The 26,264-nt window shown below is 42.2% G+C and overlaps 1 protein-coding gene across 5 annotated transcripts in view; it reads left to right on the forward strand.

Annotated features, from left to right (window-relative positions):
- LOC122561846 (uncharacterized protein C18orf25-like) overlaps window positions 1-26,264 on the forward strand; it is a 44,126-nt gene that overhangs the window by 16,317 nt on the left and 1,545 nt on the right. For 2 of the 5 annotated variants that reach the window (XR_006315155.1, XM_043714136.1), the window contains exon 3: window positions 6,690-6,816. Coding sequence is in view for 1 of the 5 variants with exons in the window: in XM_043714136.1 (XP_043570071.1) it covers window positions 6,690-6,696 (7 nt within the window). In the remaining 4 variants the exon portion in view is untranslated. Of the gene's footprint in view, window positions 1-6,689; window positions 6,817-15,637; window positions 16,478-18,282; window positions 18,310-23,632; window positions 23,667-26,264 lie in introns of those variants that run through there. The other 3 variants (XR_006315183.1, XR_006315178.1, XR_006315170.1) reach the window with 3 other exon arrangements.

Here is a 26,264-nt window from a genome sequence, read left to right on the forward strand (position 1 = left end):
ATCCTATGTCAGGCTAAGTGATAGCTCCAGCTCATTTTCCTTGAGAGTGACATCAGTCCATACTTTATAGATACGTATTTCTGAAATCAAAGAATGGTTTCACAGTGTCTGTGAGCCATTTAATATCTCACCACAGTGGATAAGATAGTCAAGAAGGCACATGGCGTTGCTTGCCTTCATTGGTTGAGAGTGGAGTGCTGGAAAAGTACAGCAGGTCAGGTAGCATCTGAGGCACAGGAGAATCAACGTTTCGGGCATAAGCCCATCGTCAGGAATGAGGCTTGTAGGTCGAGACAGAGATAAATGGGAAGGGGTGGGTTGGGGGCAAGGTAGCTGGGAAAGTGATAGGTGGATGAAGGTGAGGGAGAAGGTGATAGGTCAAAGGGAGGAGTGATGGATGGGTCTGGAGGGCGGTGCCGAGTTGGAGGCTTGGGGCTGGGATAACGTGGGGGGAGGGGAAATGAGAAAGCTGTTGAAATCCATATTTATCCCGTGTGGTTGCAGGGTCTCAAGGCAGAATATGAGGCGTTGGGTGGTAATGGTTTGGCAGTGGAGGAAGCCCAGGACCTGCATGTCCTTGTCTGAGCTCCAGCATCTGCAGTCCTCACTTTCTCCTAGTTGTCCTTCATCAGTCAAGCATAGCCTATAAAAATTGGTAAGTCACGTCGCAGCAGTCTAGATAGATCTGGATGGATATATGAACAGGAAGGGTTTGGATATGGGCCAAATGCTGACAAATGAAACTAGATTTATTTAGGATATCTGGTCAGCATGGACGAGTTGGACCGAAGAATCTGTTTCCATGCTGTATATCTGCTATGACTGCATTTGGAATATTATGTATAGTTCCAGACACCAGAAATATGTGGAAAGTACCTTGAATGCACTGCCTGGGGAGGTGTCAGAAGCAAAGACAATAGCAATGTTTAAGAGCCATCTTTATGTGGAAAGCAGGGAATAGAGGGATATGATTGTGTAGGGGCAAAAGGTTTTTAGTTTAGAAAGGTGTTGGCGCAGTCTTGGTTAGGCAAAAAGCCTATTCCTATGCTGAATTGTACTTTGTTCAGAGTGTGTACTCTTTTGGTGTAGGCCTGAACAGTGAGGCCTGACCCACCATTGTTCCAGTGAATTTATGATAGTACAGGTAATTGCTCAGTTGAATCCCGTACTGAATGTTCTGAAGGGGAGGGGAGGGACAACCTAATTGCATTGAATGTAATTGCTCATACCTACAGAAGTGTCTGAAAATCACATTTGCAATATTCTCATAAAATTCAATCCAGCTTAGTAGAAGGCCATTGAGCCATGCATTCATGCCATTTTGGACCTTGGAAGTTTGTTTTTGAGTCCTATCATTCAGACTTCTTATTTCATCAAATGCCACATAACGAAGATGGTTTGTGCAACTCCACCAAGAAAATGACAAGTTCAATTTTGCAAACTTTTTTTGTGTAACAATCCCAATTAAAGGGCAAGTCAAATTCCAGAGTAAAACCATATATACATGACAATTTGGAAAGACCTTACTATAAACAGCAAAGTCAAACAATATCCTTACAAATATTTGATCCCAATGAAAGATCACTCCTATTTAAATTTCTTACTCAACTGACAAGAACACAAGGGTCTCCATTCTGCACATTCATCAGATGTGATTCTCTGCTACTATCTCTCCCTGAGACACTGAACGATAGAGAGAACAGTCTGTAAGGTGAAGTGAATTGGAGCAACTGGCTTGGGATTGTAGCACTGGGGAGCAATGAAAGATAAGGTGAACTTTCAATAGGTGAGTGACACCATAAGACTTAGGAGTAGAATTAGGCCATTCAATAAGATCATCACTGATCTGATGAACCTCAATTTCAAGCTCCTGGCTTTTCCTCATAACCATTGATTCCATTGCTGATTATATTCACCTTAATGACGCAACCTCAACCATTTTGTTTTGGGTTTTGTTTGAAGATGGTGATTGTGAGATTTTAAAAATTATTTGGACGTCGTTATAGTTATCTATTAAGTAAAAGAGGAATGTATAAGACACTGGTGAATGGTATCACTGCAGAGACCTCCAAGGAACAAAGGGAAATTTTGGAGAACCACAAGGAAGAGGGATGGCCACACAGTGTGATTTGTCCCGAGTCTTGCAACTTCTTATGGTCATCTCTGCCCACAGACTTTATTCCTGGTGAAGGGCTTTTGCCCGAAACGTCGATTTTACTGCTCCTCGGATGCTGCCTGAACTGCTGTGCTCTTCCAGCACCATTAATCCAGAACCTGGTTTTCAGCATCTGCAGTCATTGTTTTTACCTAAAAACACAGCAATTCTAGTGACTTTTAGATGGGCTAACAGTATATCTGGTATGGATGTTTGCTTCTGAACTGACCCTGCTTATAGCCTCTAACCTCATTCCCATGGGGCATAAGATCAAAACTTAATCAACACTTCAAAAATGATTTCACCAGGTTAGCATCTGTTGTCAAATAAGTGCAAAGAACTGAGAGTGGTGGAACCCTGAAACAAATACAGTGTGCTGGAGAAACTCAGCAGGTCTGGCAGCATCTGTTGAGAGAACATCTGCAGTCCTCACTTTCTCCTAGTTGTCCTTCATCAGTCAAGCATAGCCTATAAAAATTGGTAAGTCACATTGCAGCAGTCTAGATAGATCTGGATGGATATATGAACAGGAAGGGTTTGGATATGGGCCAAATGCTGACAAATGAAACTAGATTTATTTAGGATATCTGGTCAGCATGGACGAGTTGGACCGAAGAGTCTGTTTCCATGCTGTATATCTGCTATGACTGCATTTGGAATATTATGTATAGTTCCAGAACACCAGAAATATGTGGAAATATAGATAAGATGAATGACAAGGGTCTGTTTCCTAGGATGGGGGAGTTCAAAACTAGGGGTATATTTTTAAGGTGAAAGGAGAAAGATTTGAAAAGGACATGAGCAACTTTGGTTCATGTGTGGAACAGACTGCCAGAAAAAGTGGTGGATGTGGGTACATTTACGATGTTTAAAAGACATTTGGATGAGTTCATGAACAGGAAAAATTTGGAGGGATACTGGCCAAGCATAGGCAAGGTAGAACTAGTTTAGTTTGGGAACATGGATGGAATGGACTGGTTGGACCGAAGGGTCTGTTACCATGCTGTATGACAGCTGTATGTAAAACAGCGTTAATGTTTCAAGTCCAGTGATGCTCCATTAAGCTATCAGTAGCTGGATAAGGGTGGTTTTTATGCTGATGAAAAGATGAGGGGTGGCAGTGGGAGTAAATAGAGAACATGGAAATGGAGAGACAGAGAGTAAAAAGGTGATCAATTGATGATAAGCCAAGAGATAAATAACTAATGAGCAGTGTGAATAGTTGAAAGTGGGTTAGCTATGCAGGGAGCAGCCCATACAATATAGGTCCGAGGGGTGTGAGGGAAGGATAACTGATATAGCGGGTGATCGCGCTGTGAAATTGTTAAATTCAATGTTGAGTCCTGAAGGCTGTCAGGTGCCAAAGTGGAAGATGAGGTGTTGTTCCTCCAGTTTGCTCTGAGCCTCACTGGCATACTGCAGCAGCCTGATACGCAAATGTTGACATGGGAACACGGTGGTGTGTTGAAGTGGCAGGTAACTGGAAGCTCTGGGTCATTTTTACCGACTGAATGTAGGTGTCTACAAAGCAGTCATTCAGACTTTGTTTCATCTCCCTAATGTAGTAGAGACTATTGTGAGTAGCAAATACAGTGGACTAGGTTGAATGAAGTGGAAGAAAAACACTTCTTCACCTGGATGGTATGTTTGAGGCCTTGAATTGTGAGAAGGGAAGAACTAAATGGGCAAATGTTACACCTACAATTGCCGGAAGGTATCATTGGGATGTGGGGAAGCATTGGGAGTGAAGGAGGAGTGGACTAGAGTGTCCTGGAGGGAATGGTCTCTGGGAATGTTGACAAAGGAGGGGTTGGGAAAATATTTATTTGATGGTGACTTCACGCTGGAGGTGGTGGCTTGTGATCATTTGGAAGTGTCAAAGGCCTCAAAACATTAACTCTGTTTTTCTCTCAACAAATGCTGCCAGACCCACTGAGTTTCTCCAGCACATTTTGTTTTCGTTTCAGCTTCTCTAGTTACTCTAAGTCACCTGATTTCTTGGAAATGCTTTATTTACGCACTGTGGAAAAAATGCAGTCATTTTCACAGAATAAAACCAAAACCCATTTACTTCTACTTTTTGAATCCAGAGATTAGAGGGTGGAGGTGTCATAGTAGGATTGTCACTGGATCACTAATCCAGAGACCTAGGTTAATATTTTGGGGATGTGAGTTGAAATAACTCCTTGGTAGATGGTGAAAGTTGAACTCAGTAAATAGAGTCATAGAGATGTACAGCATGGAAACAGACCCTTAGGTCCAACTTGTCCATGCTGACCAGGTATCATAACCTCATCTAATTCCATTTGCCAGCACTTGGCCCATATCCTTCTAAACCTTTCCTATTCATATACCCATCCAGGTGCCTTTTAAATGTTGCAATTGTACCATCCTACACCACTTCCTCTGGCAGCTCATTCCATACACGCGCTACCCTCTGCTTGAAAAAGTTGCCCTTAGGTCCCTTTTATATCTATCCCCCCTCACCCTAAACCTGTGCCCTCTAGTTCTGGACTTTCCCACCGAAGAGAAAAGACTTTGTCTAATTATCCTATCCATGCCTTTCATAATTTTGTAAATCTCTATAAGGTCACCCCTGAGCCTCCGATGCTCCAGGGAAAAACACCCCAGTCTGTTCAGCCTCTCCCTATAGCTCAAATCCTCCAACCCTGGCAACATCCTTGTAAATCTTTTCTGAACCCTTTCAAGTTTCATAACATCCTTCCGAAAGGAAGGAGACCAAAATTGCATGCAATATTCCAACAGTGGCCTAACTAATGCCCTGTACAGCTGCAACATGACCTCCCAACTCCTATACTCAGACCAATAAAGGAAAGCATACAAGCTAGTCTTATGGTAACCTGGAAATCAACATAAATTTTTATAAAAACCCTTCACTAATGCCTCTTAGGGAAGGAAAATCTGCCATCCTTACCTGATCTGGCCTACATGTGACTCCAGACCCACAGCAATGTGGTTGACTCTTAACTGTCTTCTAAAGTGGCCCAGCAACCACTTTGTTCCTGATCCTTCCGTCCACTGGCCAGCAAGGGGTACAAGTCATTTGACTGGAGGAGGTTATAGTTCAGTTTGATTTCACTTCCACAATTTTGTGTTGGCTTCACTTAATAGTGATCAACAGCCAAAACCCATTTCTCTTAGCCTGGACAACTAGGACTTGAGGCCTACTGTAATAGCAACAACAACTTGCAATTTTATGCTGCCTTTAATGCTGTAAGTTACCCCATAGTACTTCACATGAGCGTCATTTAACATTTGGCACTAAGCCACTGAGATTTTGTCATAGAGACTTTAAGAAGTATCTTAAATGAGAAAAGAGAGTTTGAGAGAGAAATCCAGAGTTAGTATATAGGCAGCTGATTGATCAGGCCAGCAAAATAAACTCGGTGCATCTTGACCCGAATCATCTGGCACTGTACAACTTTGTGCAGTATGCATTGGTGACACTTCGAAAAATGTTTTACTTGATTATGCACCAGATTTCATTGTAATTAATGGTTGAAACTGTCGGATTGTGAAATGAAGGCAAATGAAACTGAAGTATTCTGAACTGCACCTACAGTAGTAAGTGGAAGTCAGTTCCTTTTTACTGTGATGTGAGGGTGCCAGTGTTGGACTGGGAGGCAAAGTCAAAAATCACACGACACCGGGTTATAGGTTTATTTGAAACCGTAAGCGTTTGGAGACCCTGCTCCTTCCTCAGGCAGCTAGGTGAGAGAGAATACATCAGACACAGAATTTACAGTAAAAGATCAAAGGACCATACAACATCTTGGGGCAGGGAGTTACATATTAATCAATTGAAACCTGCACCTCCAATCTAAATGATTAAAGACTAAATAGCCATCTAGGTTTGTTCAATGCATTCGCATAAGTTGTATAACCCTTCGATCTTTTTCTATAAATTTTGTGACTGATGTATTCTCTCTCTCGCCTGAGGAAGGAGCTGGATCTCTGAAAGCCTGCGGTTTCAAGTAAACCTTTTTACTTGTAGTCAGTCCCTTTAAATTTCTATTCAGTATGTCATTGGATAGCAGACTATCAGCAGCAGTACCGTCATCAGCTCCCACTTCCACGTGTTGTAACTGATGCCTCAAGCAACAGCAGGCAGGCAGTTTACAGCTGAAGGTCATTGTTACATTGAACTTCACTAACCCTCCCCCAAACTGCTAGAGCTTACTAAATATAAATAACTTCTCATCACACTGCCATCTGTGTCTCTCTTCTGACTTGTGCTTATCTCAGACAATGGGTCAAGTTACCAATAAAAAGGCTTTGGGGAAACGGGGTTCATTGAAGGATCTTTGCTCATCTTTTTCATGAAGTAATTGTCGCTTACCTGAACAAAAATACTGCAGATGCTAGAAATGTCAGAAATACTTGGCAAATATGGCAGTTTCTGTATGGAGTCAATGTTCAGGTCAATGACCTTTCATTAGAACCCAGCCTTTCTTTGGAAACGGTCTTGATCAAAGGTCCTGACCTGAAATGTTAACTTTTTCCTTCTCCACAGATGCTGATAGATCTAAATGTGGTTTCTATTTGACCACAGCGAGGAAACAAAAATAGCAATTACATTGATTGGTATAGTCTAAAGACCACCCACTAATGGGACAGATGAAGAGGAACAATTCTACAAGGTATTTCTACAAACATTCTAATCATAAAGGGGGGCATATAATTACCTAAATGTAAACTGAAGTAGTGATAGTCGGAAGAAGAGCAGTCCTGGATTGTGTACAAGAATTTTGTACAGCAGTACATGTCCTGACCACTGAAAGAAGATCATAGAGTCATTGTCAAGTGCAGCACAGAAATACACCCTTCAGTCCAACTCATCCATGCCAACCAGAGAACCCAACCTAATCTAGTCCCACCTGCCAGCATTTGGCCCATATCCCTCTAAACCCTTCCTATTCATATACTCATCCAGATGACTTTAAATGTTGTAATTGTACCAGCCTGCATGAAAAGTTGCCCCTTAGGTCCCTTTTATATTTTTCCCCTCTCACCCCAAACCTATACCCTCTAGTTCTGGACTCCCCCACCCCAGGGAAAATAGCTTGTCTATTTATCCTATCCATGCCCCTCATGATTTTATAAGCCTATATAAGATCACACCTCAGCCTCTGATGCTCCGGGGAAGTCAGCCCCAGCCTGTCCAGCCTTTCCCTATAGCTCAAATCCTCCAACCCTGGCAACATCCTTGTAAGTCTTTTCTGAACCCTTTCAAGTTTCACAACATCTTTCCGATAGGAAGGAGTCCAGAGTTGCGCGCAATATTCTAACTGTGGCCTAACCAATCCCCTGTACAGCCGCAACATGACCTCCCAACTCCAATACTCTGAATAATGAAGGAAAGCATACCAAACACCGCCTTCACTATCTTATCTACTTGCAATTCTACTTTCAAAGAACTATGAACCTGCATTCCAAGGTCTCTTTGTTCAGCAACACTCCCTAGGACCTTACCATTAAGTATATAAGTCCTGCTAAGATTTGCTTTCCCAAAATGCAGCACCTCACATTTATCAAAATTACACTCCATCTGCCACACCTCAGCCCATTGGCCCATCTGGTCAAGAGTCTGATATAATCTGAGGTAACCTTCTTCACTATCCACTTCCCCTCCGACTTACTAACTATATCTCCTATATTCACATCCAAATCATTTGTATAAATGATGAAAAATAGTTAGTTAACCTCAACTGGATTGATGTAAATCCTAAAACTGGTAGATTTATCAGTACCTCCTTGCAGAACCCATGTTTCTGAATGCTGTGTGTTACAGAGTGTTACAAGGGGACATAAATTTAAGGTGAAGGGTGGAAGGTATAGGGGAGATGTCAGGGGTGGGTTCTTTACCCAGAGAGTGGTGGGGGCATGGAATGCGCTGCCCGTGGGAGTGGTGGAGTCGGAATCATTGGCGACCTTTAAGCGGCATTTGGATAGGTACATGGATGGGTACTTAATCTAGGTTAGAAGTTCGGCACAACATCGTGGGCCGAAGGGCCTGTTCTGTGCTGTATTGTTCTATGTTCTATGTTCTGTCTAACAGTCCCTGATTAAATTACACATCAGGTGAAATCAAAAAGGGGTTTTGTTTTGATACCTGCCACAAATCTCCTTTTGGTCAGTAATCAGGCCTCTCCTTTTCATTCTGTTACTATTTAGCTGCCAGTGGAAGATTATGGGATTCCCCTTTTTGCTATCTGCCAGTTTTCCTTCATATTCCCTCTTTGCTTTTACTTGCATTATCACCTCCCACCTGAACTTTCTGTATTCAGCCTAATTCTCAACTATAATTGACAGTACACACGTCAGAAGCATGCTCTTTCTTCTTAATCTTAATTCTATTTTGTTTTAATCCAAGGAGCTGAGATTTTACACCCTTCTTGGCTGGATAGCTCAGCGTAAATTATTTGGTCAAAAAAGCTATTTGTCCAATCACTCCCAATGCTGTCACTTTGTATGAGTTATCCAGTTAGTTCCACTGTCCTGCTCTTTCTGCAATAGCTCTGAATTAAAGTTCTTTTTTGAGTATTTAGTAAGTTCTTCTTTGAATGTCATTATTGAATCTGCTTTCATTCCCAGTTAAGGCAGTCATTCCTGATCATAATATCTTGTGTTTAAAACAAAATCTCCTGAGGATTTATCTTTGATATGAGTTCCTTGGGCATGGACTGTCTCACTAGTGCCAAAGATGTGGATCTATTCATCCAAAACCCTTCATAGTTTCGTACATCTCTATCAAATCCCTCCTTAATCTTCTCCATTTGAAGAGAGTGATGTTAGTTTCTCTGTTAACTATGACTACAGTTCATGGAACTGAGATAAATTATTGACCTGGTTTTGAGATTCTTTAGGCAGTAGGGTCATAGAGCCATACAACATAGTCCAACATTTGGTCCAACCTATCCATGCCCAACATAATCCCAAACTAAACTGGTCCCACCTTGTTCTTGGTCCATAACCCTCCAAACCTTTCCTATTCATGTATCCATCCAAATGTCTTTTAAACATTGTAACTGTACCCACATCCACCACTTCCTCAGAGTGTTCATCCTATATGCAAACCACCCTCAGTGTAAAAAATTTACCTCTTCTCTTTTTTTAAATCTCTCTCCTCTCACCAAATGTGTCCCTAGCCTTGAAATTCCCCATCTTGGGAAAAACTCTAACAAGACTCCTCATTATTTTATAAACTTCTATAAGGTCACCTCTCAACCTCCTGTGCTCCTGTGAAAAAAGTCTCAGCCTATCCAACCTTTCTTTATAATTCAAGCCTTCCATACCCATCAACATCCTGGTAAATCTCTTCTGAAATCTCTCCAGCTTGATAATATCCTTCCTATAACTGGGCGACCAGAACTGGACACAGTAATGTTAGTATTAATAGATATGGCAATTGATGGAAGTAGCTAATAGTGTCCCATAAAGAAATATTCACTAAATATTAATTAGATACCAAATAGAAGAATACATAAGAAGCTTGCAATCTATTTGCACTTTTGGGGAATCTAGGACAACTGGACATATGAGACTATCGTACCCAGTTCTGGTCATCATACTTTAGGATGGATGTGAGATTTTAAAATTTATTCTTCCACAGGATCTGGCATTGCTGGCTCAGCCAGCATTTATTACCCATCCCTCAATGACTTTGAAAAGATGGTGGTGAGCGGCCTTCATGATTCATTGCCAGAGGAACCCAGCTGGGAAGGGTCTTCCTAGTATTTTGATCCAGCAACAGTGAAGGACTAGCAATCCTATTTCTAAGTCAGAATTGAAATGGTTCCTGGATAAGGGAATTTAGAGACAAGGTTGGCTTGGAAAAACCGGGGTATTTTCCTTGGACCGATGAAGGTTGAGGGGAGATTTGGTAGAGTGTACAAGATTATAGCAGATTTAAATGGAACAGAAAAAGAAAAGCAGTTCCCTTTAGTTGATGGCACAGGGTCATAGAGTCATAGAGATGTACAGCATGGAAACAGACCCTTCGGTCCAAACCGTCCATGCTGACCAGCTATACCAACCCCATCTAGTCCCACTTGCCAGCACCTGGCCCATATCCCTCCAAACGCTTCCTATTCATATACCCAAATGCATTTTAAATGTTGCAATTGTACCAGCTTCCACCACTTCCTCTGGCAGCTCATTCCATACACGTACTAACCTCTGTGTGAAGAAATTGCCTCTTAAGTCTCTTTTATAACTTTCCCCTCTCACCCTAAACCTATGCCCTCTAGTTCTGGACTCCCCCACCCCATGGAAAAGACTGTCTATTTTTCCTATCCATGCCCCTCATAATTTTGTAAACCTCTATAAGGTCACCCCTCAGCCTCCGAAGCTCCAGGGAAAAATGCCCCAGCCTGTTTAGCCTCTCCCTATAGCTCAAATCCTTCAACCATGGCAACATCCTTGTAAATATTTTCTGAACCCTTTCAAGTTTCACACCATCTTTGCCTAACCAATGTCCTGTACAGCCGCAACATGACCTCCCAACTCCTGTACTCAATACACTGACCAATAAAAGAATGCATACCAAACGCCTTCTTCACTACCCTATCTGCCTGTGTCTCCACTTCAAGGAGCTATAAACCTGCACTCCAAGGTCTCTTTGTTCAGCAACACTCCCTAGGACCTTACCATTAAGTGTATACGTCCTGCTAAGATTTGCTTTCCCAAAATGCAGCACCTCACGTTTATCTGAATTAAACTACATCTGCCACTTCTTAGCCTCTTGGTCCATCTGGTCAAAATCCTGTTGTAATCTGAGGTAACCTTTGCTGTCCACGAAACCTCCAATTTTGGTGTCATCTGCAAACTTACTAACTCTACCTTTTATGTTCACATCCAAATCATTTATGTAAATGGCAAAAAGTAGAGGACCCAGTACCGATTCTTGTGGCACTCCACTGGTCACAGGCCTCCAGTCTGAAAAACAACCCTCCACCACCACCCTCTGTCTTCTTCCTTTGAGCCAGTTCTGTATCCAAATGGCTAGTTCTCCCTGTATTCCGTGAGACCTAATCTTGTCAAATGCTTTACTAAAGTTCATATAGATCACATCTACCACTATGCCCTCATCAATCCTCTTTGTTACTTCTTCAACAAACTCAATCAAGTTTGAGAGACATGATTTTCCACACACAAAGCCATGTTGACTATCTCTAATCAGCCTTGCCTTTCCAAATACATGTTTATCCTGTCCCGCAGGATTCCCTCCAACAACTTGCCCACCACCGATGTCAGGCTCACTGGTCGATGGTTGCCTGCCTTGTCCTTACCACCCTTCTTAAACAGTGGCACCACGTTAGCCAATCTCTAATCTTTCAGCACCTGATCTGTTGATGATACAAATATCTCAGCAAGAGGCCCAGCAATCACTTCTCTAGCTTCCCACAGAGTTCTAGGGTACACCTGATCAGGTCCTGGGGATTTATCCATCTTAATGCGTTTCAAGACATCCAGCACTTCCTCCTCTGTAATCTGGACATTTTGCAAAGTGTCACCATCTATTTCCCTACATTCTATATCTTCCATATCTTTTTCCACAGTAAATACAGATGCAAAATACTCATTTAGTATCTCTCCCATTTTCTGCGGCTCCACACAAAGGCCACCTTGATGATCTTTGAGGGGCTCTATTCTCTCCCTAGTTACCCTTTTGTCATTAATGTATTTGTAAAAACCCTTTGGATTTTCCTTAATTCTATTTGACAAAGCTATCTCATGTCCCCTTTTTGCCCTTCTGATTTTCCTCTTAATTATACTCTACTGCCTTTATACTCTTCTAAGGATTCACTCAATTATCCTGTCTATACCTTTCATATGCTTCCTTCTTTTTCTTAACCGAACCCTCAATTTCTTTAGTCATCCCGCACTCCCTAAACCTACCAGCCTTTCCTTTCACCCTAACAGGAATATACTTTCTCTGAACTCTCATTATCTCATTTCTGAAGGCTTCCCATTTTCCAACCGTCCCTTTACTTGGAAACATCTGTCCCCAATCAGCTTTTGAAAGTTCTTGCCTGATATTGTCAAAATTGGCCTTTCTCCAATTTAGAACTTCAACTTTTAGATCTGGTCTATCCTTTCCATCACTATTTTAAATCTAATAGGATTATAGTCGCTGGCCCCAAAGTGCTCCCCCACTGACACCTCAGTCACCTGCCCTGCCTTATTTCCCAAGAGTAGGTCAAGTTTTGCACCTTCTCTAGTAGGTACATCCACATACTGAATCAGAAAATTTTCTTATACTCACTTAACAAATTCCTCTCCATCTAAACCCGTAACACTATGGCAGTTCCAGTCTGTGTTTGGAAAGTTAAATTCCCCTACCATAACCACCCTATTATTCTTACAGATAGATGAACTTTCCTTACAAGTTTGTTTCTCAATTTCCTTCTGACTATTAGGGGGTCTATAATACAATCCCAATAAGGAGATCATCCCTTTCTTATATTGGGATTGTAAAAGATCTAAAAGTTGAAGTTCTAAATTGGAGAAAAGCCAATTTTAACGGTATTAGGCAAGAACTTTCAAAAGCTGATTGGGGGCAGATGTTCGCAGGTAAAGGGATGGCTGGAAAATGAGAAGCCTTCAGAAATGAGGTAACGATTGCACCTAAATTGGAAGAGGACTAATATACTGGCAGGGAGATTTGCTAGAGTTGTTCGGGAGGATCTAAACTAGTAAGGTGGCATTGTGGGACCCAGGGAGATTGCGAGGAAACAGATCAATCTGAGACTGGTACAGTTGAGAAGAGAAGCGAGTCAAACAGTCAGGGCAGGACAAGGTAGGACTAATAAATTGAACTGCATTTATTTGAATGCAAGGGGCCTAACAGGGAAGGCAGATGAACTCAGGGCATGGTTAGGAACATGGGACTGGGATATCATAGCAATTACAGAAACATGGCTCAGGGATGGGCAGGACTGGCAGCTTAATAGAAACAGAAGCAAGAGAGGAGGGGGAGTGACGTTTTTGATAAGCATTGCAGTTGTGCTGAGGGAGGATATTTCTGGAAACACATCCAGGGAAATTATTTTGGTGGAACTGAGGGTCTAGGGATTGATTTATTATCAGAAAGAGCCATGTGCCCAATATTCACCTCTGTGGTAAACCCCAGTGTGTAACTCCCACAGTATTTAAATCCCAATTCACCATTCCCGTTAGCGTTTTGTCCCTTTACCATATGCATGTTGCCATTGCCTCTTTAATGCCATGGCTGCCTTGTTATTACCTGTCTGTTTGAACATTCTGTGGCAGCTGGGACTTTAACCTGGACCTTCTGATCCAGTGGTAGGGATATTACCATAGTGTCACAAGGCCCCTGTCAACAATTCTTTTATGTGGCACTTTAATGAACGTATTTTTGGAAGTCCATATCCAAAGTATTACCCACATTGTCCTCATCAGTCGTCTATTATTTCATTGGCAAGTTTGTAGATGTTATTTGCCTTTAACAAATGGACAAAATCAGTAGCCACTCAGGAAATAAATTAGCAGAGGTATTGAAGTGATCCCTCCAGATTTTATGTTGAGATAGATTTCCTCTTTTCCTTGCCTGGTCCTCCCTCTGCTGCATAATGTTGAGATTATTTCGGACAGGTTACTGATGGCGTCTGGGATGCTGTAATTAGCTCTAAAGACTCACTTTTATGCATATAAGATTCAATCCAAGTCCACTTGTCAAACAGAGCATGACTTATACAACTAAAGGTAAGGCCTTGGGTAGTGTTGTAGAACAGAGAGGCCTAGGGGTTCAGGTACATATTCATTGAAGTTTGCGTCACAGATAGCCTTCATTACTCAGACCATTGAGTATAAATGGATGGCATGTTGAGGTTGTACACAACATTAATGAGGCTTCTTCTGGACAACTATGTCCAGTTCTGGTCACCCTGTTATAGGAAGGTTATTATTTAGCTAGAGAGGGTTCAGAAGAGATTTACCATGATGTTGCTGGGAATGGAGGGTTTGAGTTAGAAGGAGGGGCTGGATAGGTGTGGACTTTTTTTCACTGGATTTTGGGTACTTCAGGTGTGATCTTATAGAAATTTATAAATTCATGAGGGCAATAGATAAAGTGAATGGCAAGTGCCTTTTTGCCACAGTGGGGGATTTCAAGACTAGGGAGCATATTTTTCAAGTGAGAGACAAAAGATTTAAAACAGGCATGACAAATGATTTTTTTACACAGATAGTTGCTCGTATGTGGAATGAATTTCCAGAGAAAGTGGTGGATGTTGGTATATTTACAATGTTTAAAAAACATTTAGATAAGTACATCAATAAGAAATGTTCGGAGGAATACAGGGAAAGCTCAAGCAGAAGGAATTAGTTTAGTTTGGGACTATGGTCGACATGGGCTGGTTGGACTGAAGGGTCTGTATCCATGTTATATGACTCTATGATACAATAGACCCAATAGACTCCCTCTGTTATATCATTCTATGATTCCAAAATCGTCCATGAGCTTTTATGACCAATGTCCATGCCTCTGGTATCTGTAGACTTCCCTCAGAATGGGTCCCCATCACATTTTTCCAATTTTCTCTCCGATCGTTATAGATACTGACTGGCAAAATGGCACCTGAAGTCAGTAATTATCACCCAGGTCACAGAGATCTACCACACAGAAAAAGGCCCTTTGTCCATTGTGGCTGCACAGCAACTGAACTATTCTAACCCCATTTCCCGGCACTTGGCCTTGAATACTTTGGCCGTGCAAATGCACATCTAAATACTTCTAAAGTTATGAACGTTGTTGCCATAACCACCCTTACAGGCAGTGAATTCCAGATTCCCACCAACTTCTGGGTGAAAAAGCTTTTACTCACATTTCCTCTAGACCTTCTGCCCCTTACCTTAAGTCTATACCTCTGGTCAGTGATCACTCCATCAAGGGGAAAAGTCTCTTCCTGTCTAACCTATCTTGGCCCCTCATAGTTTTATACATTTCATTCATGTCCCTCAGGCTGTCAAATCTCTCCAGTACAGGCAACATCCTGGTAAATCTCTGCTGCACCCTCTTCAGTGCAATCACATCCTTCTTGTAATGTGGATTCTAGAACTGCACACAATCTGGCTATGGCCTAACCAATATTTTATACAATTCCAGAATAACCTCCCTGCTCTTAAACTCTCAGTTATAAACACAAGTATACCATATACCTTAAACACTTCATCCACCTGTATATCAAGTACCTTAAACACTTTATCCACCTGTTTATCATGTACCTTACACACTTTATCCGCCTGTTTATCATGTACCTGACACACTTTATCCACCTGTTTTTCAGGTATCTTAAACATTTTATACACCAGTATATCATGAACTTTAAACACTTTATCCATCTGTATACCATGTACCTTAAGCACTTTATCCACCTGCCCTGATACCTTCAGAGTCCAGTGGACACCATGATCCCTCTGATTCTTCTGGCTTCCCAGGTTCTGACTGTTTGTGGACCCAGGGTTCTGACAAACTTCATCAAAGTGGACAGCAAGGAGTCTCAAAGTATGCCAACTGCAACACTGACAAGATTCCGTGGTTTTGAGTGATAAGCGATCATCTACGTGGGTGATAAGTGACCACTTCTCAGTGGGGTAATTAGTCACAGCTCACATTGGCAATCAGCAGTGAAGACACCAATGACATGAGAGAGGGAGATAACATGCAAAGCTTCAAAGTTTACAGAGTATTCAACGGAAAAGATGTAATCAATCACCCTACAAAAAGGGAACTAAGTAAGCACAGACAGTGACAAATCCAGAGAACAGCCATCCCAGAATGACCATCTCTAATGTTGAGATCCAGTGATTAGTGACTCCCTTGGCCAGTTCACCATTCACGGGTAGTATTTAAGCTTGGTCATGAGTCTTATGCTTTACTTTGCTTGATTTGTATTACTAGCTGAAGTTCTGTTTGTTAATCAGTTGTAGCCTGAATAAAGGATCATCGAGTTAACTTTTAGTTTTAGTTTGATTTATTGTTGTCGCATGTACTGAAACACACGTACTGTTATTTTGCATCAGATCTAACTGGCTGATTTATCTGAGTGATCGCGATTAGTACTGAGAGTCATCATTTTGTCTTGCCCAAGTGCACCATCTCTCATTTATCTGGATTAAATTCTGTTTGCACTGATCAGTCTATCTGACCAGCCTGCCTGTATTCTCCGGAAGTCTAAGGCTATCCTCTTAACTATTTACTACCCCACCAATTACTGATCAACCTCTTATATTCAATTCTAAGTCATTTATAAAAAGCACAAACTGTAAGCGACCCAACACTGACCCGTGTAGGATCCAAAAAGACACAGACTACCAGTCGTAAAAACACCCCTCGACCATTACTATCTGCTTTCTGCCCCCCAGCCAACTGTGGATCCAATTTGCTGTTTCCTTCAATCCCATCGGCTCTTGCCTTTGCTATCAGCTTCCCTGAACAGGACCTTATCAAAAATTGCCATTCATGTGAGAGTCAGGATAATGAGGGATGACAGGTCAATCTGATCCTGCTCAAATCTGAGCTAGTGATTATGTACACAGACTCATTCTCTACCACTTAGCAAGATTCCAGTACCAATACTTGTGTAAGCATTTTGTTCTGGTTACCCTGGGGATACCTGAGACAATTTTCAGTCAGTTGTTTGCCAGGCAGAGACCAATTAGTTTTCCACAGAGTGAAAATCACTGTGGCTTAAAGTTAAGTCTCACAGTGACCCACATAACCATCAGCAGAGTAATTTCCATTAATGTATCTGCATAATCCAGGTGAAAGTGTATGCTACGAAACCACATGAAAATCTTTAATGATAGATTCCATCAACTGGAGCTTGAGTGAGGCAGCAGCAATAGTGTAGTGATATTGTCACAGGATCAGCCATGCAAAAACCCAGGTAATGTTCTTAGGACACGGATTTAAATCCTACCATCCACAGTCTAATAATGACTGTGTGGTAAAGACCAGTCTGGTTCATTAATGTCTCCCTCCATCCACTCCCTCTATCACTGATGTTCATTAGCAGCAATGTATATTATCTACAAGGTGTACTGCAGAAATTCACCAAAGATTCTCAGGCAGCACCTTCTAAACCCATGACACGTCTATCTAGAAGGACAAGGGCAGCAGATACAGGAAATACCACCACCTTCAAGTTCCCCTCCAAGCCACTTACCATCCTGACTTGGAAATATGTCACCGTTCCTTCACTGTTGCCCGGTCAAAATCTTGGAATTCCCTCCCTAAAGCCATTGTGGGTCAACCCCACAGCAGGTAGACTGCAGCAGTTCACCTTATCAAGGGCAACTAGGGTCAGGCAATAATTGCTGGTCCAACCAGTGATGCCCACGTCCCACAGGTGAACAAAACACGAGCTAGGCAGCAAAATTGAGCACCACAGTGATTAATGGGAAGTAGGTTAAATGCATTGCACTTTGCTGCAAAAGCCAAGCATGGAGTTAAGCTTGTTGTTTAGGGTGATGCTGCAATGCAATACTGATTGGGGTCTACCCAACTCTCACATACAATTCACTCTTTCAGATAAAGTAGCTGATCAAGGCTCTTGAAAGTGCCTGTAAAAGTTTCGCCGTATCCCCAGTGTACTGGGGATTTATGTCTCTGAACCAGTGAAATGGAATTCAATAATAAAAAAGATATTTTGTGGTAGCTAACAGAAATACCCATAGAACTTCAAGCACAATAAGACTCAGTTGCATCACAACAAGTGTGTAGACACCTCCATCACGTGGTTACATGTGGGAACTGCAGCTTCTCACCAACAAAGTGCTCAGTTTTGATAATTATGTTTGAGCTTTTAATGACCCAGCCAATAACAAATTGTAGAAAAGCCCCTTGATAATTTCATCATTGGACTAAATGTAGATGTTAATTTTTTTTGGAAAGATTTGCCCTGAGTAGTTCATTCAAAACAAAAACATGATTAAAATTTACAAGTTGTGTCCATTATATGACTTCAGCGAATGATCAAGAGGTAATAAAATTTTATGTCTTTCTTTCATATCCTTTCGGCCTCTTCTATTTCTTTTCTATTTTTATGTATTTCTATTTTATCATTATGTTTCTTTTACAGGAAAGTGAAGCTATTAAGGGAATGAAGGTAATTCCCACAAAGCTTGCTCAAAACTCCTATTAAAACTATACAATTCCAAATAAACAGGCTGCTCTCAAAAACATTAAAAATGGATCTGCCAGAATATGATAAGAAAACAAAGATACTCATAAGATTGATTGGGCTAAGAGCTATGTGTCTGATATTGGCTCAAACCTCCAAGATTTCCTTTCTGACCAGTCACTGCAGGACAACCTTTTATAAAACCATGAGGGACATGGATAGAGTGAATAGCCAAGGACATTTTCCCAAGGTAGGGGAGTCCAAAACTAGAGGACATAGGTTTAAGGTGAGACGGGACAGATTTAAAAGGGACCTAAGAGACAAATGTTTCACGCAGAATGTGGTGCATGTATGGAATGAGCTGCCAGAAGAAGTGTTGGAGGGGGGGGGGTGGGTATAATTATGTGAAAGTGAGTACTGCAGATGCTGCCGATCAGAGTCGAGAATGTGGTGCTAGGAATGCACGGCAGGTCAGGCAGCATCTGAGGAGCAGGAGAATTGACTTTTCGGGCAATTATGTCATTTAAAAAGCATCTGGATGGATATATGAATGGGAAGGGTTGGAAGAATAAGGGTTAAATGCTAGCAAATGGGGCTTGATTTATTTAGAGTAACTGGTCATCGTGAACAAGATGGACCAAAGGGTCAGTTTCCGTGCGGTACAAAATGACTATGATTCTATAACAGCACTCCCAACATCTGTCATAAGTAATATTCATGACATTGAATCACTGCATAGCAATTTGAAATGTACTTCATCAGTTACAAAGTGCTTTGGAACATCTTAAGGTTGTGAAAGGATCTATATAAATGCAAGTTATTTCTTTCAGTCTTGGACACACAGTTGAACAGTCCTGACCCTCAAAAGTGTGTGGTGCCCAATTGTATGTATGCTCACCTCCAAGCGTGGCATAACAAAAGCATAGTGTTTTCACTATTAGATACATTATTTTCTCAGAAATTGCAACACCTCTTTCCTGACGTTACAGTGTCCTGTGGGAGGGCAAAAGGCTGGAGGGGCTGAATGGCCTAATCTGACCCAATTTTCCAAAGGCACATATACCATTGCTTGTTTGATTTCTGTTAAAGCACTTTTTAAATGTTTTTGTTAAATATTAAAGCATTGGCTTGCCTAAATCCAATTGCAGCAGACCTCATTTTCTTTCTTGGATTTGTGAACTGCTTCTGGAATCGCATGCTGTCCTTCAGCCTTGAATGTGGTGTGGGTGGGGTAAACAGAGGAGTATAGGAAAGAGGTGACAGGAGGTCTGGAGAAGAGCAGAGTATCTGACCTCTGTGCGGCTTTTTTAACCATGGTATTGATACAGCAGGTGCAGTTCCTGGCCAGAAAAAATTGACTTTCCAGGTGATATTGAGGAATGACAGAAGTAATTGGGCCTTTACGGTTAGAGATTAATGTCTTGAACATGCTCAATGTTTGAGTTTCCACAGTCCTATGGATTTCCAAAGATTCAACACCCTCTGAATGAAGCAATTTCTCATTATCTCTGATTTAATTACCCACTCCTTAATCTGAGATTTTATCCCCTTATCTTAGATTCACCAGACAGGAAACACATCGTTTTCACATCCACCCTGTCGTATATCATAGTTTCAATGAGGTCACCCCTTATTCTTCAAAACTCTAGGGAATAAAGACTCCGTCTCCTCAATTTTTCCTCATAAAACAATTTCAACTTCCCATAGATTGATCTGGTGAACCACTGCCATACTCCCTATATTCCTTCTTGGGTAAGGGGAACAAAACTGCACACAATACACCAGGTATACACCAAACTTTCAGGTGCTTTGACAGACCTGCCGTTACTGTGGCACATTTTCCCCAAATTCACATTGAATCTAATTTCTCTAGGGCTCATAAACGTCACACTTAGTCAAATGCAGCCTTGATGTCACTCTTAGTTCCTTTGGAGAGTAGAAACAATACCAAATGGATCACCTGGCATTGAATTAGTACCAAAAGACAACAGCAGAAACAGCTCTGACAAATCTGCAAATTTCACTCTACTAACATCTGGGGGTTAGTGCCAAAACTGGGAGGGCTGTCTCACTGACTAGTCGAGGAACAGCCTGACATAATCATACTCACGGAATCATACCTCAAGTCAATGTCCCAGACACCACCATCTTCATCCTCGGATATGTCGTGGCCCACTGACAGGCCAGGACAACGGAGGCAAAGGCACAATTGAGACAGAGTTTCACTGGGACTCATGATGTCTGTCGGAATCGAGGTTGATAGAACATGCCACTAGGAAAGGCACAGCATGGGTCAGGCAGATCCAGGAGCAAGGGAGTCGATGTCTTGGGCAGGACCCTTCATCAGGACTGAGTAGAGGGGAGAGGGCTGAGAAATAACTGTAGGGATGGGGTGAGGGGAAAGATGAGTGGGATGGTGATAAATGGGCAAAGGTTGGTGGGGAGAGTGGAGCAGATAGGTGGGAAGGAAGACAGACAGGTAGGACAGGTCAGGAGGGCGGAGCCAAGTCGGTGGGTTGGATCTGGGTGGGGAGATTTGAAACTGGTGAATTCCATGTTGAGGTTGTGTGGTTGTAGGCTCTGAGGCAGAAGATGAGGTATTCCTCCTCCTGTTTGTGGGTGGCCTTGTGTAGGTGGTGGAGGAGGTCCAGAGTGGACATGTCATGTGGGGAGTGGGAGGGGAGTTGAAATAGATGACCACAAAGATGGGGTTGGTTAGTGCATATGGACCAGAGATGTTCCCTGAACTGTTCCATGGGTTTGCACTCGTTCTGTCCAATGTAGAGGAGACCACATCGAGAGCAGTGGATGCAATAAATGAGGTTTGAGGATATGCAAATAAATCTCTGCTGGATTTGAAATGATCCTTTGAGGCCATGGATGGAGGTGAGGGGCGAGGTGTGGGCGCAGGTTTTGCACCTCTTATGGCAGCAGGGGAAGGTGCCAGGTGTGGAGATGGGGTTGGTAGGAAGTGTGGACCTAATGAAGGAGTTGCGGAGGGGACACTCCCTACAGAATGCAGGTAAGGGTAGGGAGGGACATAGATTTTTGATGTTTGGATCTGACTGAAGATGGTGAAAGTGGCAGAGGATGATACACTGGAAATTGGTGGGGTGGAATGTGAGGACCGGGGCACTCTATCTTTGTTGGGATGGGGTTCGAGGGCGAAGGCGTGGGAAATGGAGGAGAGGCAGTTGAGGACACTGTTGAGCACAAGGGAGGGAAAATTACGGTCCTGGAACTAGGAGGCAATCTGGGATGTCCTGGAGTGGAATCGCTCATCCTGACAGCAGATACGGCAGAGGCAGAAGAATTGGGAGTAGGGGATCACGTTTTTACAGAAGGGGGTTTGGGAGGAGTTGTAGTCAAGGTAGTTGTGGGAGTCAGTGGGTTTGAAATAGATGTTGGTGGGGAGCCAGTCACCAGAATCAGGTCAAACATGAGCAAGAAAACCTCTTGCTGATTACCGCAGTCCTCTCTCGGCTGATGAATCATTACTCCTCTACGCTGGAAGCAGAATGTACTCTGGGTGGGGGATTTCAATGTCAACCATCAAGAGTGGCTTGGCAGCAACACTACTGATCGAATTAAAGGACATAGCTGCTAGACTGGGTCTGCAACAGCTGGTCAGGGGACTAAGTGATTCGCACTTTGTTGAAGAAATGAGAAAATATTTAAAATAAAAAACAGCCAACCAGCTTTCATCCCTTATACCCATTTAACCCATGAACTGCCCACCCTAACCCATGTTACTTCATTCTCAAAGGCCACCCACCCTAAGCTTTCAGACACTCTATGTCAACTAATGCCCACCCAAGGCCATTTAATGCTCTATGCCAATTTAGAGCCAATTAAAGCTAAACCATGGACTTCACCCTTTCTGCTTGCATCTACCATGCCAACACATCCAGTATCCACCATGGATAGACTTCAGGACTGATGTTGAGATTAAATAAAGTACTAAAGTGTCTTGATAAATTCGCAATTTTAAAAAAAATCTCATTGCTGGAAATAAACTCACTTGTAATTCCCTACAAAAGAAAGAAGTCAAATTCATAGTCCCACTTCAAAATTTCTAACCACTTAGAGCTGCAAATCAAACTAACAGGTACACCACTGAGATAATGAAAGGTTATGAAATCAGACATCCAGCATATATCCTGGAATGAGAACCCTCAAGCTTATGTCTATTTAATTCTGTTCAATTATGAACATTTATTTTCAAACGTTCGTAAGGAAGATCAAAATTCCTTATCAGATTAACAGTTTTCTTGACAGCTATTTCGACAACTGCATTAGTATTTCTCTTGACATTTTCCTTACGATTCCCAGGAATCTGACAGTACCAATGAGTTTATGCACTGTTTATGCTAATTTATATTTGTCTTAAACAATCCCAAATGGCATCATAGCTCTCCAAAGGAGGGTCGGACCTCCCGCAAAGGTGTTTCAAGGCCATATCTAAAAGCATACCTTGTCTTTCCAATGAATGCAAACTGCTTTGGGCCTTTTCATACCAGTTCAAATTGTACAAACCATATTTTGGTCATCCTACTAGCACAAAGAAGAGCCTCCGAACATGAGCCTTCGTCGCCATTTTCACTTTGATGGCGAGCCTTTCCATCTGTGCAAAAAAAATCAGGCCACTTGTTGCAAACACATATTCCATATCATGCTGATGTACTTGAAGCTATGAAACTAATAGTCAAAGTCCATATTTAACAAATAGCCTTTCTTCACAGCCAAGAATGACACATAATTATTGTAACAGGGTATAATCACTGCCCAACAACCTGCCTCCCTTTTATCAGTACCTTCAGATAAAAGGAGGTGAGGGAAGTTGGAGACCAGATCAAAAAATGAGAAGGGTCTTGTGGAATGTTATTCTCCAGAATGGAGTGGAGGCTTTATTTATTCTAGACAAAGTTAGAGAGATTTTGGGTAGAGAAGGAGGTGAAGGGTTATGGTGGAGATGAATTCAGGATAGATGCACATAAAATATTTCCCCTCCTGTTTGGAGAGTTTAGAACCAGGGACATCATTTTAAAATAAGGGACTATTTAGGATTGAAATGGGAGAAATATTTATACTCAGAGGGAGATGAATCTTGGATGTCTGTGGGTTGTTGGATATTGTAAAGTACTTGAAAAGTCCAAATTAGAGATTGAAAAATTTCTGATGACCAGTGGTATGCAGGGTCTTGTGGTTTAGGAGGTTTACAGGTGTTGAAGTGTTCAGTCTCTAAACTCTAAGACCTAGGCCTCTGAACTGCCCTCTGTAACTGGATCCTTGACTTCCTGACCCACAGAGCACAATCAGTGAAGACGGAATAAAAGAAAAAGAGAGAGTACTTGGTGGTGTGGTGCAAAGAAAATAATTTCTCCCTCGACATCAGCAAAATGAAAGAGCTGGTCATTGACTTCAGAAAGAAAAATGGAGGACATGATCCTATCTCCATCAATGGAGCGGAGGTGGAGAAGATCGAGATGGTCAAGTTTCTAGGAGCAACAATCATCAATAATCTGTCCTGGACCACCCACTTTGATGCAATGGTCAAGAAAGCACAACAATCTCTTCCTCAGTAGGCTAAGGAAATTTGACACCCATAAGGTCTCTCACCAACTTTTACAGGTGCACCATAGAAAGCATTCTATCTGGTTGCATCGTGGCTTGATACAGAGACACTACAGAGATATAAGGAACTACAGCGAGTTATGAACATAGCCCAGACCTTCACACAAACCGGCCTTCCATCCATTGACTCCATCTACACTTCTCGTTGCCTCGGAAAGGCAGCCAACATCATCAAAGACCCCTCTCCACCCTGGGTATAATCTCTTCCAATCTCTTCCATTGGCAGAATATACAAAAGCTTAAACAGTCGTACCAACAGGTTCAAGATCAGCTTCTTCACTGCTGCTATTTGACTTCTGACTTCTTTAAATCTAATTTTCATCTTGCTTTTAGTGCACCTTCTTTGCAGCTGTAACTTGGTATTCCATGCTCTGTTCTATCACCCTATTATCTTTGTATGGTATGATCTGCCTGTAATGCATGCAAAACAAAATTTTTCACTCTACCTGGTACATGTGACAATAATAAATTAAATCAAAAAATCAGCCACGATCATATTGCATGGTGGGCTAGATTCGTTGGACTGAATAACCTACTCCTGTTCCCATGTTCCTGACAATGACCACAACCTCAAACAATAACTTGGCTGTTAAAAACTCTGAGGTGTATTGAGATACCAATGCAACGTCTTCTTCAGTTGATGTTCAAGCAGCGGTATATCTGGCAGGGAAAGTAGGGATAAAAGGTTAGACTGGTCAAACAGAATGGATATAAGAGACTCTGCTGTCCACCAGATTTCTCCTGATTCGTCCCCTATTGCTCACTTACCAGACTGCTGCCCTGAACCTCAGCACTGTGTGAACAGCAACATCCTCCTGTTAAATACTAAGAGTACTGAAGTCAATAGTTTTGGAGGGCCGATGAAGGGCTTTTGCCCAAAACGTTGATTTTCCTGCTCCTCGGATGCTGCCTGACCTATTGTGCTTTTCCAGCCCCACTCAATCTTGACTCAATAGTTTTGAACTCCTGTCCAAGCTACATTCAATAGCTCCTGACTCCATTCCTCTCCATGGCAACAGTCTGAGAGTAAACTGTTCAGAATTGTTTTGCTGCAATCAACCCCTAGATAGGCCTTCGACCTCTTACTCATGCCATCACCAAGTCCACTACTTTCCAGGCCCTGTCTTTGTTGCTGCCTGGGCTCATCAGCTACCAGAGTCCTCGTTCATGCCTTTGATGTCTTTGGACTTAGATTAGATTAGATTAGATTCTCTACAGTGTGGAAACAGCCCTTTGGCCCAACTAGTCCACACCGACCCTCCGAAGAGTAACCCACCCAGACTCATTCCCTCTAACTAATGCACCTAACTCTACGGGCAACTTAGCATGACCAATTCACCTGACCTACACATCTTTGGACTGTGGAAGGAAACCAGAGCACCCGGAGGAAACCCACACAGACACAGGGAGAGTGTGCAAACTCCACACAGACAGTCGCCCGAGTCTGGAATTGAACCTGGGTCCCTGGCGCTATGAGGCAGCAGTACTAACCACTGAGCCACCATGTTGACTATTGCAGTCCTCCCCTGTTAGTCCCCCTGCCTGTAAACCTGTGGTGATCCAATGCATTGCTGCCCATATCTTAACTCGCACAAAATCCTGTTTCTCTGTAATGTGCTCTCTAAGCCACAATTTTACAGGTAACATCTTGATTTTAAAATTCTCATCTTTGTTTTCAAATTCCCTCAATGACCTTGTTGCTCCCTATCTCCTCCAGCCCCACAGCCCTCTGGGATAGCTGCACTACTTTAATTCTGGTCTTGTGTAACTTGGAGATTAAGTACACTACCACTGGAGGCCATGCCTTCATTTGTCTAGGATCAAGCTCTAAATCAATTCTTTATACATTTCTGCCTGTCTACCTCAATTTCTTCCTCAAACATGCTCCTTAGAGCTTATAGCTTTAACCAAGCTTTTGGTCAGCTGGCCTCATATCTCTTTATGTGGTGTGATGTGTTTTATAAGCCTTCTGTAAATGGCCTTAGAACATCTTACTAAATTAAAGGTGCTGCATAAATGCAATATGTTGTTGTTGGAGACAGTTTGTTTACCAAGATGATTACCAGGAAGGGTCATGGTGAAAAATGAACAATTTTGTCAATTTCCTCTTATACGAACTGGAAATGACAAAGATGGGAAAGAGTGTAGAGAGATTAGCACATGCAGTTTCAGCAAAGACCCAGAAGGGCAGGCTACTGGAGGGACAGGGAGATAACTGTTTCTTTTTGATTTATTTTACTTACACGATATTCAGAGCAATGATGATGTTAACTGTGATTGGCACAGTTTTGATGAGAAATAGCAAA

The sequence above is a fragment of the Chiloscyllium plagiosum genome, chromosome 1 (genome assembly GCF_004010195.1).
Source record: "Chiloscyllium plagiosum isolate BGI_BamShark_2017 chromosome 1, ASM401019v2, whole genome shotgun sequence".
Taxonomy (NCBI): Eukaryota; Metazoa; Chordata; class Chondrichthyes; order Orectolobiformes; family Hemiscylliidae; genus Chiloscyllium; species Chiloscyllium plagiosum.